This window comes from Bombina bombina, chromosome 3, assembly GCF_027579735.1.
Source record: "Bombina bombina isolate aBomBom1 chromosome 3, aBomBom1.pri, whole genome shotgun sequence".
Taxonomy (NCBI): domain Eukaryota; kingdom Metazoa; phylum Chordata; class Amphibia; order Anura; family Bombinatoridae; genus Bombina; species Bombina bombina.
Window position 1 is genome coordinate 1,142,068,038 of NC_069501.1, and position 21,674 is coordinate 1,142,089,711.

General features: G+C 35.8%; 1 protein-coding gene across 5 annotated transcripts in view; it reads right to left on the reverse strand.

Moving 5' to 3' along the window:
* The window catches only part of ZMYM2 (zinc finger MYM-type containing 2), a 409,791-nt gene that overhangs the window by 384,136 nt on the left and 3,981 nt on the right, over nt 1-21,674 (reverse strand). For 3 of the 5 annotated variants that reach the window (XM_053708531.1, XM_053708528.1, XM_053708527.1), the window contains exon 2: nt 2,224-2,993. In XM_053708531.1, coding sequence (XP_053564506.1) covers nt 2,224-2,923 — 700 coding nt within the window. In that variant the 5' untranslated portion in view covers nt 2,924-2,993. Of the gene's footprint in view, nt 1-2,223; nt 2,994-8,675; nt 8,813-21,674 lie in introns of all 5 variants that reach the window. The other 2 variants (XM_053708530.1, XM_053708529.1) reach the window with 1 other exon arrangement.

Here is a 21,674-nt window from a genome sequence, read left to right on the forward strand (position 1 = left end):
GTGTATAGCTGTCTAAAGGTATTTGCTGAAACACCTAGATGTTATCAGATCTGAACCATTAGAAGTGATTACCTCTCAGCATGTGGTGTTTCATCAGCATAGAGTTTAATAAGAGTATAAAACTCAATATTAGCCACAAAATAGTTTGCCATAGTCTTGTTAGCTATTCTTATACTCAGGGGTAAAGTGAGTAGGTCCTGAGTAACAGACAGTACTTAAAAGGACATGAAACCCCAAATTTTTCTTTCATGATTCAGATAGAGAATATCATTTTAAACAATCCAATTTACTTATATTATCTAATTTGCTACATTCTTTAGATATGCTTTGTTGAAGAAATAGCAATGCACGTGTGAGCCAATCATACGAGGCATCTATGTGCAGCCACCAATCAGGAGCTATTGAGCATATCTAGATATGCTTTTAAACAAAGGATATCAAGAAAATTAAGAAAATAAGATAAAGTAAATTGAAAAGTTGTTTAAAATTGCATGTTCTTCCTAAATCATGAAAGAAAAAAAATTGGGTTTCATGTCCCTATAATTACTTAGTGGAAGTAAAAAAGGCTGTGGCTGAATTACATGCTCAATTTGAGGTAAAATAGTTCTCACAGAGTATTGACCTGACAGTTGAACAAGCTTGTAAAAAACATGTACTGTATGTAAAGGGAGGGTTATCAGCAAAGTATTTCTATTAGTGTGAACATTCATTTTGTTTCATAGTGTGTAATGGCAGAGTATGTAGAGCCACCAGACATACAAAACTCCACACTAAGCTAAACAACTCCCCTGACACTCTTATTGACACTGTATTACATGCTCCTAGGCACCAGACTCTAGCCCAAATAACTCTCTGGCAGCTCCCACAAGGGAAAGTGCTAAGAAAAATGAATTACTCATGAAGTCATTTCAAATTCACTGCCCTATAATTTCCTGAGCTGTTTTCTGCGTAGTAACAGCTCCGTGAATAGGGAGCTGAGGGGCAGGGCTACCACTAGGAGAAGCCAGTGACATGAGGAGAGCAAGCTAAATCCACTGGCTATGTTGTACCTGTGTCAGAGTACTTACAGCCTCTGGGCTGTGTAAAATCACTTACCTTACGCAGCACCGCTCCACTGGCTTACCAGACATGTCAAATCCTAGTCAATGCAGCAGTATCCAGTAGAGCGCTCATATCAAGTACCGCAGAGGATTGCAGAAGGAAATACCTGCATTCTTAAGAGGGAGGCTAAGGGCAAGTCCCTGTGGTGTCTAAGGGTAGTTATGGCTGAAGCCTCATAGCAAAAAAACTGTGTATTCCTATGTCCCTGTATCATTAAGATGCTGTGACATTTCTCTCCTGTCTTCTTTGTGAATGATAATTCCCAGGGACTCTGGGTCTCAAATTGGTCTGAGCTCCCAAATTTAAACCCATAAGCAAGTAGCTGGAAACACTTCCATTCACAAACAACTCCCACAAGGCCAAGAACAAAACTAAGATGGGAGGAATTTAAAGCTCTGATATTGGTTCTTGACCTTCTAGGGGCGAGAAATATCCACAGCATTAAGCCTTGCAAGTTATAAAGCAGAACACGGTTTGCAGTACACCGGGTTAACCAAGCCTGCAGACTAGTAACAGTGGTAGGGATAGTGGTACACCCCTGTGCGTCGCACGTGCCAGTGTTAGCAGAAGTAATGCTATCTATACAGACCAAACTCCATATGAAAAATGCAATAATTAAACCAAACTAAAAAACACAGGTATTATGAGAAGAATTCTGTGGGGTACAAATAGAAAACATTTTTAAAAAAAAGGGACATTTAAGTCAAAATTAAACTTACATGAAGTAGATTGAGAATGGGATTTTAAACAACTTTCTAAATTACTTCTATTCCCAGATTTGCTTTGTTCTCCTGATACCCTTTGTTAAGAGTAAAGCTAGGTAGGCTGATGGGAGCTCAGGAGCATGCACATAGCTTTAGCAGTCTATGTATAACATTACTGTACACAATGGTGAAACACTTCTGCCAGATGGCTAGAAACATGTGGATGCTCCTGAACTCACCCAGGATCAGTCTTTAATAAAAAGATACCAAGAGAACTAAGCAAAATTGATAACAGAAGTAAATTGGAAATTTATTTAATATTCCATGCCCTAGCCAATCAATTCAAGTTTAATTTTGACTATACTGTCCATTTAATGCTCCCTAACTGCAGCATACGGATTGATATAACAATACATACCAGGATTCGGGTGAGTTGCAGATTCACCATTCTGAAAAACCTCTCCACTCACATTAATTCTTCCTGGATTGTAAGGTCCCATTGCAGTCTTGGACTGGGAGCCAGGAGGAGGAGGATAAGTTTGTACATTTACACCATTAGGCACCTGTGCCAAGCTAGGGTTTTGCAAAGATGTCACATGAGTAATCATAAGGTTCATATCACGACCCTCCACATTTTGAACATGGCTGTCACTCATAGAACTTATACCAGTCTCTAAAGTAGTAACATTTGCTATTTGTATTTCAGAGTCTGGCTCAGTTGTTATACCCACATTCATCATTCCAGTACTTCCTTTGTTTCTTGAGAAACCAGTAGGGGTAGAGAAATCCGTGTTTGATCTATTTGAGTCCATAGATCTTAAGCTGGAAGCATTTTTGTCTTGTACTTGATTAAGTTCGGAATCTTCCTCATCATCAATGATTATGGTTTCACTTATTGTGCCTTTAAGAGAATCCAAATCCTTGGTGGATGAAACAGATTTGGCTTCCACCCTACGGAATCCCACATTTCTCTGATCAACTGGAACAGTGTTTTGCGCAACTTGCACAGGCTCAATAAAAACAACATCATCGTCGTCATCAACAGACGTGCTTTGGAAGGTACTTGATGTGGGCGGCCCTCCAAAGGCATGCCCTACATTTGTCAGTCCAGTAGCCATGATGTCAAGTAAAAAAATTCAGGATATCCCAATTGTTCAGCTTTGTATGCCAGTGTTTATACAACAAAACCTGTAAGAAAAAGAAAAAAAAAAGAAAAAAAAATTGAAATACAAAACTAACCATTGTTCAGAACCAAAAGGATCTCATTTACAGACTAAATCTTACTAGCATTTCTTTAAAATACTTAAGACAAGATTATAGAGTCACAGGTTAACAACATTTGTCTATATAAATCAAGTTACTGGGGTTAAACGAAAGAGACATTTTAAGTTTGATTAACAATTTACCTGAAAAAGCAGTCAGACTGCAAAACGCATTTTATAATGTTTTATTATTAAAAAGGGACATAAAACTCTAAATCATTGCTTGAATGATGTATTCAGAGCAAAGTTTGGCCTGAGAATAAATTTGTACATGATTTTTAAAAATTATATTAGTGGTTTAAATATTGAAAGGGTAAAGTTAATTTTTATTAAACAATGGGTGCCGCAATATTGTAACTTAGGTTATGAGGCCAATTAGGAATGATTATAAATGGCTTACTAGAGTGTGCAACCAAAGACTGTGTGGAATATAGCTGTGTCTGCCCTTCCATGTGTATCAATTGGAAAGCCCACAATATTCAGATTTAAATTACAGGAAAGGAAAACAAAATACTAAAAATTATACTGCAAAGTGGTCTAAAGAGAAGGTCAACTTTGGTGAATGAAAACCCGTTTTTTAAAAATACTATTAAAAACAGGGGCACTTTCATTCATCAATTTACAAAGCAGCCGTTTTGATGAAAAACTTACCTTTTTTTCTTTCACAGCTACAGCAGCTTTCCCCTCCGGGAAATCCTCTCTTCACACGTCTGCAATGACTAATCCGGCTTCTTCCAATCACGGCTTTCCCCCCAGGGTGGTTATTGCCTGAGGTCATGCTGTGATTGGAGGAAGTCGGATTAGTCATTGCTGATGTGTGAAGAGAGGATTTCCAGGAGGGGGAAGCTTCTCTGGCTGTGAAAAAAACCAAAAAGATAAGTTTTTAATCAAAACGGCTGATATGTAAACTTTGATGAATGAAAGTGCCCCTGTTTTTAATAGTATTTTTAAAAAACGGACTTTCATTCAAAGTTTACCTTCACTTTAAACAATTTATATTAATATCTTGAGGTGTTTAATGCCCCTTTAATAAAAACCTACTTTTTAATGATAGTGCTTTTGCCTGTTACACCTAACTAGAAAGACTGTTTAGCGAGTCGTGTTGAAAAGGGTTGAATTTCTATAAGCCCTTAAAAGTACCAGTATTAATTTAGCTTGCAAATCACTCTGAAATATTGTGTCTAGTGTTTTGCTGGTCTAACTGCGAAAAGGGTTGGAAATATTTGCTATTGCACTATCCACTTACAGAACAGAAGTATAAGGGTGAGGGCCACTGGACAGCTAGCAAAGAAGCCATGAGATATCGGACTGCTTATACCTACATTTTGTAAATGGTATACACTAGGTAGCGCCCTCTTGTCATTTACAGACAAACCATAGCAAATTAAATTTCTTCTGATCTACACCTACCCTGTGATTTTCAGGATTACAACCTTAAAGAAACACTGAACCCAAATTGTTTTCTTTTGTGATTCAGATAGAGCATGCAATTTTAAGCAACTTTCTAATTTACTCCTATTATAAATTTTTCTTTGTACTCTTGCTATCTTTAGTTGAAAAAGACGACATCTAAGCTAAGGAGCCAGCCAATTTTTGATTCGGCACCATGGACAGAACTTGTTTATTGGTGTGTAAATTTAGCCACCAATCAGCAAGAACAACCCAGGTTCTTCACCAAAAATGGGCCGGCTTCTAAACTTACATTCTTGCTTTTCAAATAAAGATACCAAGAGAATGAAGAAAATTGTATAATAGGAGTAAATTAGAAAGTTGCTTAAAATTGCATGCTCTATCTGAATCACAAAAGAGAATTTGAGGTTCAGTGTCCCTTTAAAAAGGGACGGTAAAGGCCAAATTAAACTTTCATGATTCAGATAGGGCATGTCATTTTAAACAATTTTCTAATTTACTTTTATCATTACATTTTTTTGCTCTCTTCCTATTCTTAGTTGAAAGCCATAGACATAAGCCAAATAGCAACTTCTATGGAGTGTAAAGTGCACGTGAAGACAGGGCCTCAGTCACAACGTAGTAAGGTAAATATCCACAGCACTTTAGTAATTTTTGTCTTTTATTACAAAATAGATATCAGATACCGCGATGTTTCGGGTTTGTTAACCCTTATTCATGCTTGTAGTAATACATTATGGTTCACTCATTAAAAGCACTCAAATTTGCGCCAATCACCAACATGTGATTATGTTTCCATCTACGAGTTTCTACACTTATAGTGAGCACATTTCTTATTTAGTTTTTTTAGGAATTCAGTTTTTGTGCACCCGTTTGTTTTTGTTTTTTACAGGTACATGCAGGTTGTCTTTGATATTCATATACCCAAAGTACTTCACTCCTCATCCTCACCATTGGATTCACCCACATCTGGACATCTACTTTAATTATTTGGACTCGCAACAGACTGAAGTTTATATTGGACTAATTTTTACACACATTTTTTCCCTGACATTTTTTCTTCGGCCTTTTGGAGGACCGTAGCGTCCTTTTTTGGACTATTATGAAATGTCATATATAAGATATTTTAATCTATTCCAGTGCTTATAGTGTACACTATTTTTCGCCATACTATATTGTCATCTTATATATTGTCATACCATATAATTATCTGCTTTATAATATATTGTTATTTGCTCCTTAACTAGTTCAGATTTATCTGTTACACAGTGCTCTTGATACACTATATTTTGTGTTTTATCTGTGTTCTATATGTATTAAACTCTGTTTTTTTATCACTTTAACCACCACCCCTCCCCCATTTTTAAATTTTTTTCCACCTGCACACTTAAAGGGACATGAAACCGAATTTTTTTTTTCTTTCATGATTCAGATAGAGAATACAATTTTAAACAACTTTACAATTTACTTCTATTTAATTTGCTTCCCTCTCTTGTTATCATTTGCTGAAAGGTTTATCTAGGCAAGTTCATGAGCAGCAGAGACCCTAGGTCCTAGCTGTTGATTGGTGGTTGCATATATATATTTAATGTGATTGGCTCACTCATGTGTTCGGTTAGAACCCATTAGTGCATTGCTGCACCTTCAACAAATGATACCAAGAGAATGAAACAGATTTGATAATAGAAGTAAATTAGAAAGTATTCTCTTCCTGAATCATGAAAGAAAAATTTTGAGTTTCATGTCCCTTTAAGCCTTCTTGTGTGGCACTCCTATATTCTTTTTGCATTATGCTGCCATCTACTGGTCAAACAAGTGAATTGCATTACATTAAAAAGCATTTGATTAACTGCTTACACATCCTAATTTAATTACTATGTTACAAAAACTTGAAATTGTCTATACATCTTAACTATACTATATTTATGTTCAATCATTCTAAACTTTTGTTTACAGCCCACAGTGTGAGAAACTGGCACAAATTATAAAGAAGCACTGGCACATATTACAAGAACGTATCAGAAAAATAGAGATATTCAAGAATCCCCCACTAATGGCTTATAGAACGGTTAAAAACCTGAGACAACAGTTAAATACAGATATAGGCTCCAAAAAGAAAGAGAAGCAAACGTTTTTGTTTAAGCAAAAGAATAAAGGCTGCTATCACTGTCTGGGGTGTATGAGCTGTAGCTCCATTATAAAGGGGAATTTTTTTCTTCCACCCCAGGAAAGGGGAAAAAAAAAAAAAAAAAATATATATATATATATATATATATATATATATACAAATAAAATAAATGAATACTATACATTTGAATCCACGTTTGTTGAGTATCTTATTAAATGTTCCTAATCTATGTAGGGGAAACTACCTGCATGGTTAGGGACAGGATGAGCCAACATCGCTCAAATATAAGATGCAACAACAAGGAAGCCCCAGTCTCAAACCATTTCTTAAAATGTGGACACCAGATCAGCCAGTTAAGATGGCAGGTGATAGTGTAAAGCCACATAGAAATGAAGCCAACAGGGAAAAACTCCTTAACAAAAAGAAATGTTCTGGATCCTAGAGCTAGACTCCTTGACCCCTAAAGGACTAAACAGGGATTATGACTGGTCTGTATTTCTGAGATAATTGTTTGTTAATTTAACAAAAGTTTAGAATGATTAAATAAACACAAATATTGTATAGTTAAAATGTATAGAAACAATTTCAAGTTTTTGTAACATAGTAATTAAATAAGGATGTGTAAGCAGTTCATGAAATGTTTTTAAGGTAATGCAATTTACTTTGACCAGTAGATGGCAGCATAACCACATGTTGGTGATTGGAGCGAATGTATTACTACAAGCATGAATAAGGGTTAAACCCGAAACATCGCTGTATCTGATGTCCGTTTTGTAATAAAAGACGAAAATTACTAAAGTGCTGTGGACATTTAACTTACTATAGTCTTAGTTGAAAGATAAACCTAGGTAGGCTCATATGGTAATTTCTAAGCCCTTAAAGGTTGCCCCTTAACTGAATGCATTTGACAGTTTTTCACAGCTAGAGAGTGTTAGTTCATGTGTGCTATATAGATAGCATTGTTTTCATGCCCGTGGAGTTAAAAGTCAGCACTAATTGCCAGAAAGGGCAAGTCTGTCAAAAGAACTGAAATAAGGGGACAGTCTGCAAAGGCTTAGAGAGAAACTAATCACAGAATTAAAAAAGTATTAATATAACTGTTGGTTATGCAAAACTAGGGAATGGTAAATAAATGGATTATCTATCTTTTTAAACAATAACATTTTTGGTGTTTACTGTCCCTTTAAGGACTCGATTTATCAAGCCCTTCTCCCTATGACTGCAGGTTCTCAAAAGAGAACCTGCAGTCACGATTTATCAAGCAGCAGTCATTCCCTGCTCTCTTCTCAGGTGAAGAATTTCAATCTCCCCGGTCTCGTCCAAAACAGGGAGATGGACAACACTATTTCCATATAAGTGCCAACACCCAACGTGATTTATATAGAACAGCTTTAATCAGTGTGCACACGTGAGTTGCAGACATCTGCTTTAGCTGGGTTTTCTAAATCAGGTTGCATGCTACACTGACAACCTATATCAAGGTTTTCCACATGCAGTCTTGATGTGCACAGCTTACACAGCTAATTTTTCTATAGTGCATGTACGCTCCCTGATTAACACCTAACAAAAATAGGGTGGATCTAGGTAAAAGTTGCAGCACTCAAAATAAGCACCGTTTCATTATCTTGGTATCCTTTGTTGAAGGAGCAGCAATGCAGTACTGAGTTAAATGAACACATCAGGACGGCCATATATCTGCAGCAACCAATTAGCAGCTAGCTCCCAGAAGTGCATTGCTGCTCCTGACCCTACACCTTGGTATGCTTTTCTACAAAAAAAAAAAAAAGAGAATTAAGTAAATTAGATAAATAGAAGTACATGGAAAGTTGTTGAAAATTGAATGCTTTGAATCATGAAAGAAACATGTGGGGTACTTAGTGCGTTTCCAATAACTTTTGAGAAATTGCTTCTTTAGGTTTAATTTGATATTATATAGTGGCATTTCTTCTGCCTATACTTAAAGGGACAGTTAACTAAAAAAAGTTTGAGTAAAAAGATAATCCCTTTATTACCCATACCCCAGTTTTGCACAGCCAACATTGTTATATTAAAACTTTTACCTCTGATTACCTTGTATCGAAGCTTCTTTTGACAGCCCCCTGATCACATGACTTTATTATCTATTGACTTGCATTTTGAGGTGTTGTGCAGAACCCACAAGCATGAGCACAATGTTATCTATATGACACACATGAAGTAGCAGTCTCCTGTTGTGAAAAGCAAATAAAAAAGCATGTGATTAAGAGGCTGTCTATAGTGGCTTAGAAAAAGGAAGAAATTTAGAGGTTTGAATGTTATAAAGTTTATTAATATAACAATGTTGGCTGTGCAAAGCTGGGGAATAGGTAGTAAAAGGTGTTATCTAACTTTTTAAACAATTTTAGAGTTGACTGTCCCTTTAAGTATAGAAACTTTCAGTATAAGTATGGATAGCACAAGCAAATCCAATTGCTGATTTAAAGGTAAAGAAGCTATTTGTAAACAATTTAATATACTCCAGCAGATAAAAAGGGATCATTGGGAACAAATTAAAAGGGGAGAGAATTTTAAAGTAAACTGTTACTTTAAAAATTATGGATGCTGTGTGCTATGTACCTCTAAGGCAGACTGCTCACTAATAAGAGCACCACTCTCAGATCTATTGGTGGTAATAAGAGCACCACTCTCAGATCTATTGGTGGTAATAAGAGCACCACTCTCAGATCTATTGGTGGTAATAAGAGCACCACTCTCAGATCTATTGGTGGTAATAAGAGCACCACTCTCAGATCTATTGGTGGATATTATGATTAATCACAAAATACATTGTATATGCAAAGCATTTAGGTTATTCCCTGCCTTCCTCAAGTCGTGGGTGCTGCCATGTTTAAATCTAGCTTTCACTAAAATTCAGTGCCAGGGAGTATACACGTGTAGCACCTCTCCTACCGATACCTGCAGTGAAATATAGGGTCTAAAATGGAGAGCCCCATAATTAGAGGAAGTTGCATGAAATATTTAGTATCTAATGTCCCTTTAAGCATAAAAATGAATATTGAAGCACAAACACCCATGTACCAAAATAATTATTGGCTCAAGAAATACAGCATCACACAAAAATGCAGCAGCAGAAGGAATGGTGCAGATGTAAACAAAGCGCATTTATGAGAAGAAAAAAGCATACAAAATGCAAATCATGGAATCACTGAATGCATGAAAGGCAAATCTAAACTTTCATAATTAAAGGGATAGTAAACCCCCAAATTTTCTTTTATAATTCAGATAGAATTAAATTGGAAAGTTGTTTAAAATTTTATGTTCTATCATCAAATTTTCTTCATTCTCTTGTTATCCATTGCTGAAGGGACAGCATTGCACTACTGACAGGAAGCTGAAAATATCTATTTAGCCAATCAAAAAGAGACAAAAAATGTGTGCAGGCACCAATTAGCAGCAGCTTCCACTAGTGTATGATATGTGCGTATACATTTTTTTAACAAGGGATACTATGAGAACGAAGCACATTTGAAAATAGAAGTAAATTTAAAAGGGTCTTAAAATGACCTGCTCTATATCATGAAAGTTTAATTTTGACTTTCCTATCCCTTTAAGACACAGCAGAGACTTGTTAACTTCCATTACCAAATGTACTTCCTTATCTTGGAAAGGTATACCTAAGTAAGGAGCACCAAAGCACTAGCTGGTGATTGGTGGCTCAGCAAATGTGCTAATCTAACTCCTAGTAGCCATTGATAATTATAAACATTAATTTTATCAAATCAATACCCTAACAGCAATTTCAGTACTGAATTACAAAAGATCCATAAAACAAAAAAAATTTCCAAGAATAAAACTACCCTGGTGAGAACTTGTTGTGTCAATCTTAAGAAAACAAACAGTACTATTATTATTACCAGTCCCTTTGGTAATGTGGTTCAGATATTAGGCAAAAACTTAAACATTATGAACAAAAAAAAAATGTCACTGCATTTATATAAAGATAAAAGGAGGGGGGAAAAAGGAAGAGGTTCAACAATTACAGAAAGCAACCGTTTTTTCAAAACAAAAAGGAATAAAAACAAAACCTAATTCTCAACTAGTTTAGATACCTGTGCCAGGGGGGTTGGCAAGGTAAGATTGTCACTAATACTTATACGTAGCCTTCCATGTAGGACGACAAAAATATATGTTGCTGAAATCAGTTAAATACATTTTTTATTTTTTTTACTGAGGTCAGGTTTGACCAGGCCCCTTCCAGAATTGGCAAGATAAGTAACCATTTACTATAAATAGCTATGTAGACCTTGGCTGAAAATATAGAACTTTTTTTTTTTATGTATAGCCAATACATCTACCCATATAAGCAATCCCTCTGTGACATGAGGATTATTTTGATAGCAAACATGCCATATCTTATTTTGTCATCCTGTATCATAAATGTGATTAAAGCATATTTTAAGATCTTAGAATGTTACCTTAAAGGGACAATCTACACAAGAATTTGTATTGTTTTATAAAATAGATAATCCTTTTATTACCCAATTCCCCAGTTTTGCATAACCAACAGTTATATTAATATACTGTTTACCTCTGATTGCCTTGTATCTAAGCATCTTCTGAAAGCCCCCTGAACACATGACATTTTATTTATTATCTATTGGCTTGCATTTTAGCCAATTAGTGCAGTGTCTGCCACAAGCGTGATCACAATCTATATGGCTCACATGAACTAGCACTCCCCTGCTCTGAAAAGCAAATTAAAAAGCATGTGATAAGAGGCGGTTTTCATGGGCTTAGAAATTATCATGAGCCAACCTAGGTTTAGCTTTCAACTAAGAATACCAGGAGAACAAAGCACATTTGATGATAAAAGTAAATTGGAAAGTTGTTTAAAATTACATGTCCTATCTGAACCATGAAAGTTTAATTTTTGAGTAGACTGTCCCTTTAATTGACCTAAGTCCTGTGCCTTGATAGAGACACTGGCTGATGTCACTTTGTTGTTGACATCTTGGGGCCATAAACTGACCTTAGGCACCAGGCCTCCTATTGTATGTAATAAACTTTGCTGAAGTGAAACATAACTGTATGAAATCACAAGAGGTCTTTACCAGAAAAGCCTCTATTTCAGGGAAATTTAAATGGTCACACAACTTCCCATGTAGAATGACAATATTAAATTGCTAAATTCACAATTAAAAATTTTTTTTCCTGAGGTCATGTTTCTGACCAGGCCGTTTCCTAGGATATACAGCCAGCCTAAAGTGTGTCTGAGCATCATGGGAAATGTAGTTCCAAAACATCTGGGGGTGCCAAGGTTGCCGATCCAGAGGTCACCTTTGACCAACCTCAGGTTAGTGAGGTCTTCATACTTCCTTATACCTTTAAATTGTTAACTCCAAAATGAGGGAGATAGAGAGATATATAGATATATATATAGATATATATATATATATATATATATATATATATATATATATATATATATATATATATATATATATATTTATTTATTTATTTTTTTTTATTTTTTTTTATTTTTTTTATTTATTTAGTGGTAAGTAGATTGTGTGTTTATACTGTATCTGAGGGCGGTGGCAACCCCGAAAACGTTAATACAATAAATGTATTATCTATGCAAATCCGGATGTGTGCTTTTCCTATTTTGCACTATATGAAATTCTTTTGAAAAGCACCACGGTGGATGTTTGTTTAGAGTGTGCTGGGCTCACTTGCAACACTAATATAATATATGAACAAGCACTGTTCAACAATATTTTATTGCATGAAATAATTTGATAATGCATCCGATAGCGAGTTCAAGTCTTTGTACAAGTAACTGGTCCATAAAGAGACAGAGCAATATTTACAAGCTCTACTTCATTTTAGTACTACCGATCCTGTAATCCTATGTACAACTGGACCAGGTGATTATCTCAAAGGCTGCATCAGCTTTGGACCAGGAATTAACTAACGATCCAGAGCAGTATTTTAACTATGTATTTAAGAGCAGGATAAAAAAAAATCCCTGAGATTGTCACAAATGTGTTGCCACTTTGCACCACTGCTCTGTATTTGAATGTTCTGTTCAAAGAGCTCTTCGCTGGCAGAGCACAGTGCTGTTTGAAGAGAACAGCTTAAAGGGACACTAAACCCAATTTTTTTCTTTTGTGATTCAGATAGAGCATGCAATTTTAAGCAACTTTCTAATTTACTCCTATTATCAAATTTGCTTCATTCTCTTTGCATCTTTATTTGAAATGCAAGAATGTAAGTTTAGATGCCGGCCCATTTTTGGTGAATAACCTGGGTTATTCTTGCTGATTTGTGGACAAATTCATCCACCAATAAAAAGGTGCTGTCCAGAGTTCTGAACAAAAGAAGCTTAGATGCCTTCTTTTTCAAATAAAGATAGCAAGTGAACGAAGAAAATTTGATAATAGGAGTAAATTAGAAACTTGCTTAAAATTGCATGCTCTCTGAGAATCACGAAAGAAAAATTTGGGTTCAGTGTCCCTTTAACATGGAATACCGCTGCAAAGCAAAAAGCACCAACTGTGCCTGCATGTGTCCAGTTCTTTCTGCAGACATGCTACATTATCTGAGCTGACATTTTAGATCACAGTAAATAACTGCACAATTTGATAATGGAAGAAAACTGGAAAGGTTTTTTTTTTTTTTTTTTTTTATTGCATTCTGTTTCTAAATCGTGAACGTTTAAAAGGGACATAATACTCACTTAAAACTGATGCAGTATAACTGTAAAAATCTGACAGGAAAATATCACTTGAGCATCTCTATGTAAAAAAAGGAAGATATTTTACCTCACAACTTCCTCAGCTCAGCAGAGTAAGTTCTGTGTAAAAAGTTATACTCAGCTGCAGGAAAAAAAAAAAATGAAGAAATGAACAGCAGCCAATCAGCTGCAGCAGTGCTGAGGTCATGAACTCTTTTACTGTGATCTCATGAGATTTCACTTAACTTATGAGATTTTATTGTAAACTTCCTTACACAGAATAGGGAAATAAGATGAGAGTGCACAAGGCTCATCCCTTCGGCTGTCCCGGGACAGACATACTGATTTGCGCTGCGGAATCTGTTGGCGCTCTACAAATAACCGATAATAATTTGTTGCTTAGAAATCCTTTACAATGGGATGTGGCTACTGAGAACTTTTGAGGCAAAATATCTTTCTTTTTTACATAGAGATGTTCAGGTGATATTTTCTAGTCAGCTTTTTACAGCTATACTGCATCACTTTCAAGTGTTTAAACATTTCGGTATTATGGCCCTTTAACTTTGAATCTAGTGTACCTTTAACACATTGTTTGACAAAATGGATTTTGAATAGCCAAGCTAAACCCATCACTTGCTTTATTTGGAAGAGCTGATTCAGACTTGTTACTAGAGCAGACAAGGCTAGCCATGGCCAATGTGCTTGCATACCTGTCGTTTTGCTCTTCCTTAAAGGGTCATTCTAGCCAAAATAGGAAACCACATGGGTGCATTTCGGTATTGAACAGAAGCAATTTTGTAATATACATGCATTAGCAAAAATGCTTCTAATCAAAGCTATAGCTGTTTCAAAAGTGTATTTAAAGGGCCACTGTAAGTAAATATTTTCGATGCCTGTTACTAACTACCCCAAATACGCTTTTTATCAATAGCATTTCATTAACATATCTCTACCGTATATCAGAAATCTTGTCTGCAAATTTAATTGTTTTCCAAACCCACTCTGTGGGTATCCTTTGCTCTGTACCAATCCGTTTACAATACCTAGGTTTCAAAATGGCGCTTTAAACACAAAGTTAATGGTTTAAGTATTTTGAACATGCAGTGCTGAAAATAGTGGGCAGGATAACGTGACATCATCGGCGAATAAAATATATAACTTTTAGAACGTTATGAAACTTCGTTTTGGAGAAAATATAGGTCAGTAGGTTTTAATTAATGTTTATAAACTTTAATATGTTAGTAGTTTAGCTTAAAAATTATAACAGAAAGTAATCCTTTAAGTATGCACCGTGCACCAGCATTTTAAACACAACACTTGTTCAGAGAGCCTAAGGTGCTTGTACCATCTAGTAATGACTCAATTTGTTAATTGCTGACATGATACAAGTCCCACTGATGATCTGAGCAGCTGCATTTTTTTAAAATGTGGGTGCAGTAAAAATATCCAGCTATGCTTCACATGCAGAGAAAAATGTTAACACTAAAACAGTGATAACTCTTAATAGAAGCATTTTTGCCAATACATCTATATTACAAATATGTTTCTATTCAAAGATGCAATAAATCTACGTGCATTTATATTTTGCCTGGAATGTCCCTTTAAGTAATGGCCTCTGCTTTGGACAATTAGGGAGATATTTAAATGGACACTAAAGCAAAATTAAAAATGCATGCTCTGAATGATGAAAGTTTATACAACTAAGGGTTTACTTCCATTTGCAAAACAAGCACAATCTTTATTCATTGTTCTGCCCAGGACCTTTTTAATTGGTTCACGCAGCTGATTTTACAAACCACCGGCTAAAATATAAGCCGCATTTAAGCAAAATTAGACAATATTTTTAAAAGTTTATTGCACAAATACTAATTAAATACATTTATATTTAAGTGACAAAGCCCAACATATTTATTTCATTTTTTAGCTAGAACATACAATGTTAAACAACTTAATTTACTTCTATTTTCACGTTTTTTTCTTCATTCTTTTGTTAGAGAGGTAAGCTCAGGCGTGTGCGTGTGTCTGCAGCACTATATGGCAGCAGTTTTGCAACGTTATACATTAGCAAGAGCACTAGATGGCAGCACTTTCCCTTCATGTAGTGCTGCAGAAATGCGCATGCGACCTACATAGATCTCTTCTGCAAAGATTAAAAAAAAAAAAAAAAAAAAAAAAAAAAAAAGTTAAACTTTATTTATTGTATCGTCTGTGAAAAATTAGAGAAAAAAAATGTGGGTTTCATATCACTTAAGCAATTAATTTATGCTTTGGATAGCAGAAAATGTTATATTGTAAAGTACTGCACTGCCCCTTCCTGGAGTACTGTACATGCACACTGACAAAGCAGCTCCCACTGACTATATGCAACGTTCACAGTATATACCGAGGGCTAGATTTATTAAAGCCGAGGCGGACAGGGGCGCATATTGGCGCCCCTGTATGCCTCAGCTCGCCTGTGGCGGGGCAAAATTACCCGCAGGCCCAGAGGCAGAACTTCTTTTCACTTTCTGCAATGAGATTTTTTTCAGTGAAAATTTTTCTGCAGGTCATTTTTAAATCAAATTCAATTTTAAATTAGGCAGTTACACTAAAGCACCAGTTCAATTGCAACATGTTAGTTAAATGGAGAATAAAGCAATATTTAAAGTTGTATAATATAGTGCAGTAGTTGAAGATTGCATTGCAAATTAGCTGCAGACAGTCTAACATAGAAGTAGTAATAAAAAAAAGTTGCATTGCTCATACAAACGTCTTACATTAAGATATAAAAACAGCTTTGCAGACAGTTAAAGGCTAGGGGATGGGCTTGAAACAATCTGAGAGACAGGGAATCAATTCACTACTGCTTTGCAGCGCTCCTGCATATTTCACTGTTCACTTAAAACAGCACTTTGAGAACAGCTCTGTTTGAAGAGAACAGCCTAATGTGGAGCAGTGCTGAAAAGTTAAATCGCCAACAGTTCCTGCATGTATCCTGTTCTTTCTGCAGACATGCTGCATTTTCTGCGATGACATCTCAGATCACTGCATGTTCTGCCTTGGGGCCCGCAGGTATCCGCCATTGCACACGAGCGCAATTTTGCGCTCGTGTGCAATCCCGCCCCCTGCCCACGCACAGCCAATCAAGCGCGGACAGGAGCTGTCAATCTCCTCGGTCTGACTAGACCAAGGAGATTGAATTTCGTCACCTTAGAGGTGGCGAAGAGGTTAGGGAAGCGGTCTGGTGACCGCTACTTGATAAATTATGGCGAGCAAGTTCTTATGAGAACTTGCAGCCGTAGGGCTTTAATAAATCTAGCCCTATACGTTTGTAATTCGATGATCACTGTCACATAATACGGGGACATTTAGACAGTGTTATTGCATTGTCCTTTTTGATGCACTGATTATGCAATTCGGTTGTGTTTAAAATGGACAAGTTAAAATTAAAACTTTTCAATTTGTTAATATTATCAAATTTGCTTATTTCTCTTGGTACCCTTTGTTAAAGAGTAATGTTTGGTAAAATCAGGAGTTTACACATGTGTAGCCATCTGGCAGCAGTGTTTGTAACAATGTTATACATAGCTGCAAACACTGCTGTCATAAGCTGCTAAATACTTGTGCACTCTCCTAAGCCTAAATAGAACTAAACAAATTTGATAACAGTAGTAAATTGAAAACCTGCACGCACTGATTCATGGACATTTAATTTGGCTTTACTGTCCCTTTAATGGTCCTTTAAGAGACAAACACTTTCATGATTCAGATAAGGCATACAATTTTAAACAACTTTCTAATTTACTTAAAGGGACAGTCAACACCAGAATTTTTGTTGTTTTAAAAGAGATAATCCCTTAAATACCAATTCCCCAGTTTTGCGTAACCAACACAGTTATAATTACACGTTTTACCACTAATTACCTTGTATCTAAGCCTCAGCAGACTGCCCCCTTATTTCAGTTCTTATAACAGACTTGCATTTTAGCCAATCAGAACTATCTCCATGGTAAATTCACGTGCATGAGCTCAATGCACTCTAATGCCCTCTAGTGGTGAGAAACTATCAAAATGCATTTAGATTACTGTCAACCTTCAAGGTCTAAGAAATTAGCATATGAACCTCATAGATTTAGCTTTCAACTAAGAAAACCAAGAGAACAAAGCAAAATTGGTGATAAAAGTAAATTTGAAAGTGGTTTAAAAATTACATGCCGTATTTGAAACATGAGTTTTTTTGGGACTTGACTGTCCCTTTAAATCAAATTTGCTTCCTTTGTGAAGCAGCAATACATTACTGGAAGCTACATGAACACATCTGAGCCAATTACATGAGGCATATATGTGCATCTACCAGTCATCCCAAGTAGTGCATTACAGCTCATGATACTACCTAGGCATGCTCTTCAACAAAGGTTACAAAGAGAATAAAGCAAATAACTGAAATAAAATGGAAAGTTGTTTAAAAATGTCATGCTCTGCCTGATTCATTCATAATTGTTATTTGTCCTTTTAATCAGGGTTATACTACTGAAGTCTGACATGTGCTTCCATTTACAAAAATTAGGAAGAAAAAAAAAAAAAAACTCATTTCAGAGTTAAAATAAAGACAAATGGCTAGTTTCTGTTGAGATGGTAAAGTTTGGTTACCGGTGGTAAAAACAGTTCTCTATTAAAATCTATGGAGATACATGTATGTTGTCACTAGTTTCCACATTTAACCACCTCAATGGAAACAAGCGTGTGTGTGTGTGGATATCTCTCTCTATATCTGCTCCTGAGCTTATCTAGATAATACTGGTAGGTATGATTTTCAAAAGAGAATGCCAAGATTAAAAATTTGGTAACAGAAATAAATTGAGAAGCATTCCCTATCATGAAAAGTTTGATTTTCATTTCAATTCAATATCATGTCATTCTCAATCTTTACTGTCCCTCCTTTACTGTGGACTAGGGCTGCACGATTAAAGGGAAATTAAAGACTAAATAAATGCTAAATAGAAACATTAATTCAAAGAAAAGATTATTCTGAGAACACATGGATGTATTTTTTAAACTTTCATTAGTTGTTTAAATATTGAAAAAATAATATTAAGTTTTAGTGTCTATAAAACAATGGGAGCTGCCATGTTGTAACTTAGGTTACCTTCTCTGCTGTGGCAAATTAGGGACAGTTATAAATAGGTCAATAGCATGGGCAGCCAATGGATGTGTGGCATATAACAGTGTTAAGCACTTCCATTTCTAACAGGAACTGAAAAGCTCACAATTTCAGAATGGAATTACAGGAAAAGGGGACAAAAATAATGAAAGTACGGTATATTGCATAGTTTTTTTTTTTATATCAAAAGAACCCATACAGAAGTTGTGGTAGGGAAGCAGCACTCACGGGATATGAAATAAGGGACAGTAAACCTCAAAAATAATGTTATATAATTCTGCACATAGTGCAGAATTACATAACATATTAGCCAAACTTTGTAAAACCTAACATTCCCTTTTAATTTTTTTAAAAAACGGCTGTTTTACAGACCTGCTCTGTGATCTTCTGAGCGGGTCTGTTTGTTTTACACAGCGCATCGGGCCAGCTGTATAGTCACAGCCCGGCCCGACCGCGCCATTATACACAGTGCAGCTCGCTCCTGCTGTCAGACAGAGCAGGAGCGAGCTGCACTGTGTATAATGGCGCGGTCGGGCCAGGCTGTGACTATACAGCTGGCCCGATGCGCTGTGTAAAACAAACAGACCCGCTCAGAAGATCACAGAGAGCAGGTCTGTAAAACAGCCGTTTTTAAAAAAAATTAAAAGGGTATATTATATTTTATAAAGTTTGGCTAATATAATGTTATATAATTCTGCACTATGTGCAGAATTATATAACATTATTTTTAAGAAGTTGTTTGCTTTAAATTTCAAATCCAGTGAGTGTTGCTTCCCCACCATAACTTCTGTAGGGGTTCTTTTGAGATGTAATTTCCAAGCTGGACACCCTGGTAACTGACCATTAAGTTACACCCTGGTAACTGACCATTTTATGTTACCATCTCAAAGTGTTTAATGTCCCTTTAAACCTGTGATTAATCGATGCAATAAAAAAAATCTCCGACATGAAAACTGAGGTGGAAAGGGAGGATGAGAGGCGGACCATTGTGCGGCCGTGGGCAGACCTGAGAATGCCCGCGAAACGGCCATAATTACAGAGTGTGTGGGAGCAACAGGCCTTCATCTGGGAGTAGTGTGGCGGTGTTCACTTATTTGTACTATATCTATAACTTTTCTTAGTGTTCTGTTATGTACTACAGAATAGCTGTGTGATGTATTATGACAGGCTGCAGGATGTCAGGATTGACCTGGTCAATGCCTCATCCCTCATGTTTGCGTGGTCAGTCACTCATCTAAATGAATAACAAATGAAGCAGTGTGTGCATTTTACTACCGTTACTGCACTTTCACATAAATCATACTGCTGTAAAGTCAGCACTTTTCAGGTTTTGCCATGCTTACACTGCTTAATATGTTAATCGTACCACAGCTAGACTGACTGAAAACATGACAATGTTGTGTCAGAAGACCTAAGAACTGGCTAGTGTCTACTATGTAACCACAGAACAGGCAGCTAATTTTATTTTAACTATTTTGTGGTTTGTATTTTTATGCTCCCAGAGTGTATAAGACATTGAGAAACATTTACATTAAGATTCTGTAGTGTTTAATTTTTATTGAAAAAATGAAGGTGTTGTTAGTCATTTACAACAAAATCACGATCACAATTTTTTGGGTCCAAAATCGCACTTTTTATTTTTGGCCATATCGCCCAGCCCTACTGTGGACCATAAAAAGCTCAGTACAGGAACAATCCCTTTACAAAAACAGCAATACCATTGTTGGTGCTACTAAGAAAAGAAATAAAAAATGTTTTTAAAAAGGACTAATTATAAATCAATATATTGTAAATTATTAAATTGAAGACAAACTGAGTCAAAATAAAAACTTTAACGATTCAAGTAGAGCATGCAATTGGGGGAGGGGGAAACTTTCAAATTGACTTAAATTATAAAACTTGCTTTGTTCTAATAGATACCCTTTGTTAAAAGGGACATTAAACACTGAGAAATAAAGAAAAAGCATAGATAAAAAAACTCTGCAATACATTCATTTGTCCCCTTTTCCTGCAATTACATTCTGAAATCGTGAGCTTTTTCAGTTCCTGTTAGAAATGGAAGTGCTGAACACATATTCCACACAGTTATTGGCTGCACACTGTAGTTACCTATTTATAACTGTCCCTAATTGGCCACAACAAAAAAGGTAACCTAAGATACAACATGTATCTTAAGTTACAATATGGCAACTCCCATTGTTTTATAGACTCTAAAACTTTTTTTTGTCAATATTTAAACAGCCAATGAAACTTTAAAAAAATACATCAAGATGTTATTCTAATATTGTCTTTGAATGCATCATTCTATCTAGCCCCTTTAAAGAGAGTAAAGCTAGGTAGGCTAAAAGGAGAGTGGAAATGTGCATGTGTCCACAGCAGTCTATGGCAACAGTGTTTTGCAACTATGTATAACAATGCTATAAAATATTGCAAACTGCTGCCAGAAGGCTAAAGACATGAGCGCTCCTGAGCTCACCAAGGATTATTCTTTAGCAAATGTTACCAAGAGAACTAAGCACATTAGATAACAGAATGAAATTGGAAAGCTGTTTAAAATTGCATGCTCTATCCAACCCATTTAAAAGGGACAGTCTAGTCAAACTTTCATGATTCAGAAAGGGAATGCAATATTAAACAACTTTCCAATGTACTTTTATTATCAAGTTTGCTTTGTTCTTAGTATTCTTTGTTGAAACTAACATAAAGCCCTTGAAGGTTGCCTCTTATCTCAGTGCATTTTTACAGTTTTCCCAGCTAGACAGTGCTTGTTCATGTGAGCCATATAGATAGCATTGTGTTAATTCCTGTGGAGTTATTTATGAGTCAGATCTAATTGGCTAAAATGCAAGTCTGTCAAAATAACTAAAATAAGGGAGCAGCATGCAGAGGCTTAAATGGTAGGGGTGTGCCTGACTAATATTTTTACAATCGACTAGTTGACAGCTGTTGCTTTCGACTAGTCGACCCCACCCGCTCTTGCCAGAAAATAGGTATTAAATGGGAAATATATTTAATGTAATTGTAAAATGTTTTTTTTGTTTTGTTTTTTTAAACTGTGTCGACAACACCAATATGTGAAAAACAAAATGTGCAAAGCGCATCCATGCAAGTTTTTATTCAACAAAATCATCAACTATTTGGAAATATCCATATTATTTTAATTAATTGTTCTTGTTAAGAAAAATGAGAATGTCCACATGCTCTGGGAGAAGAC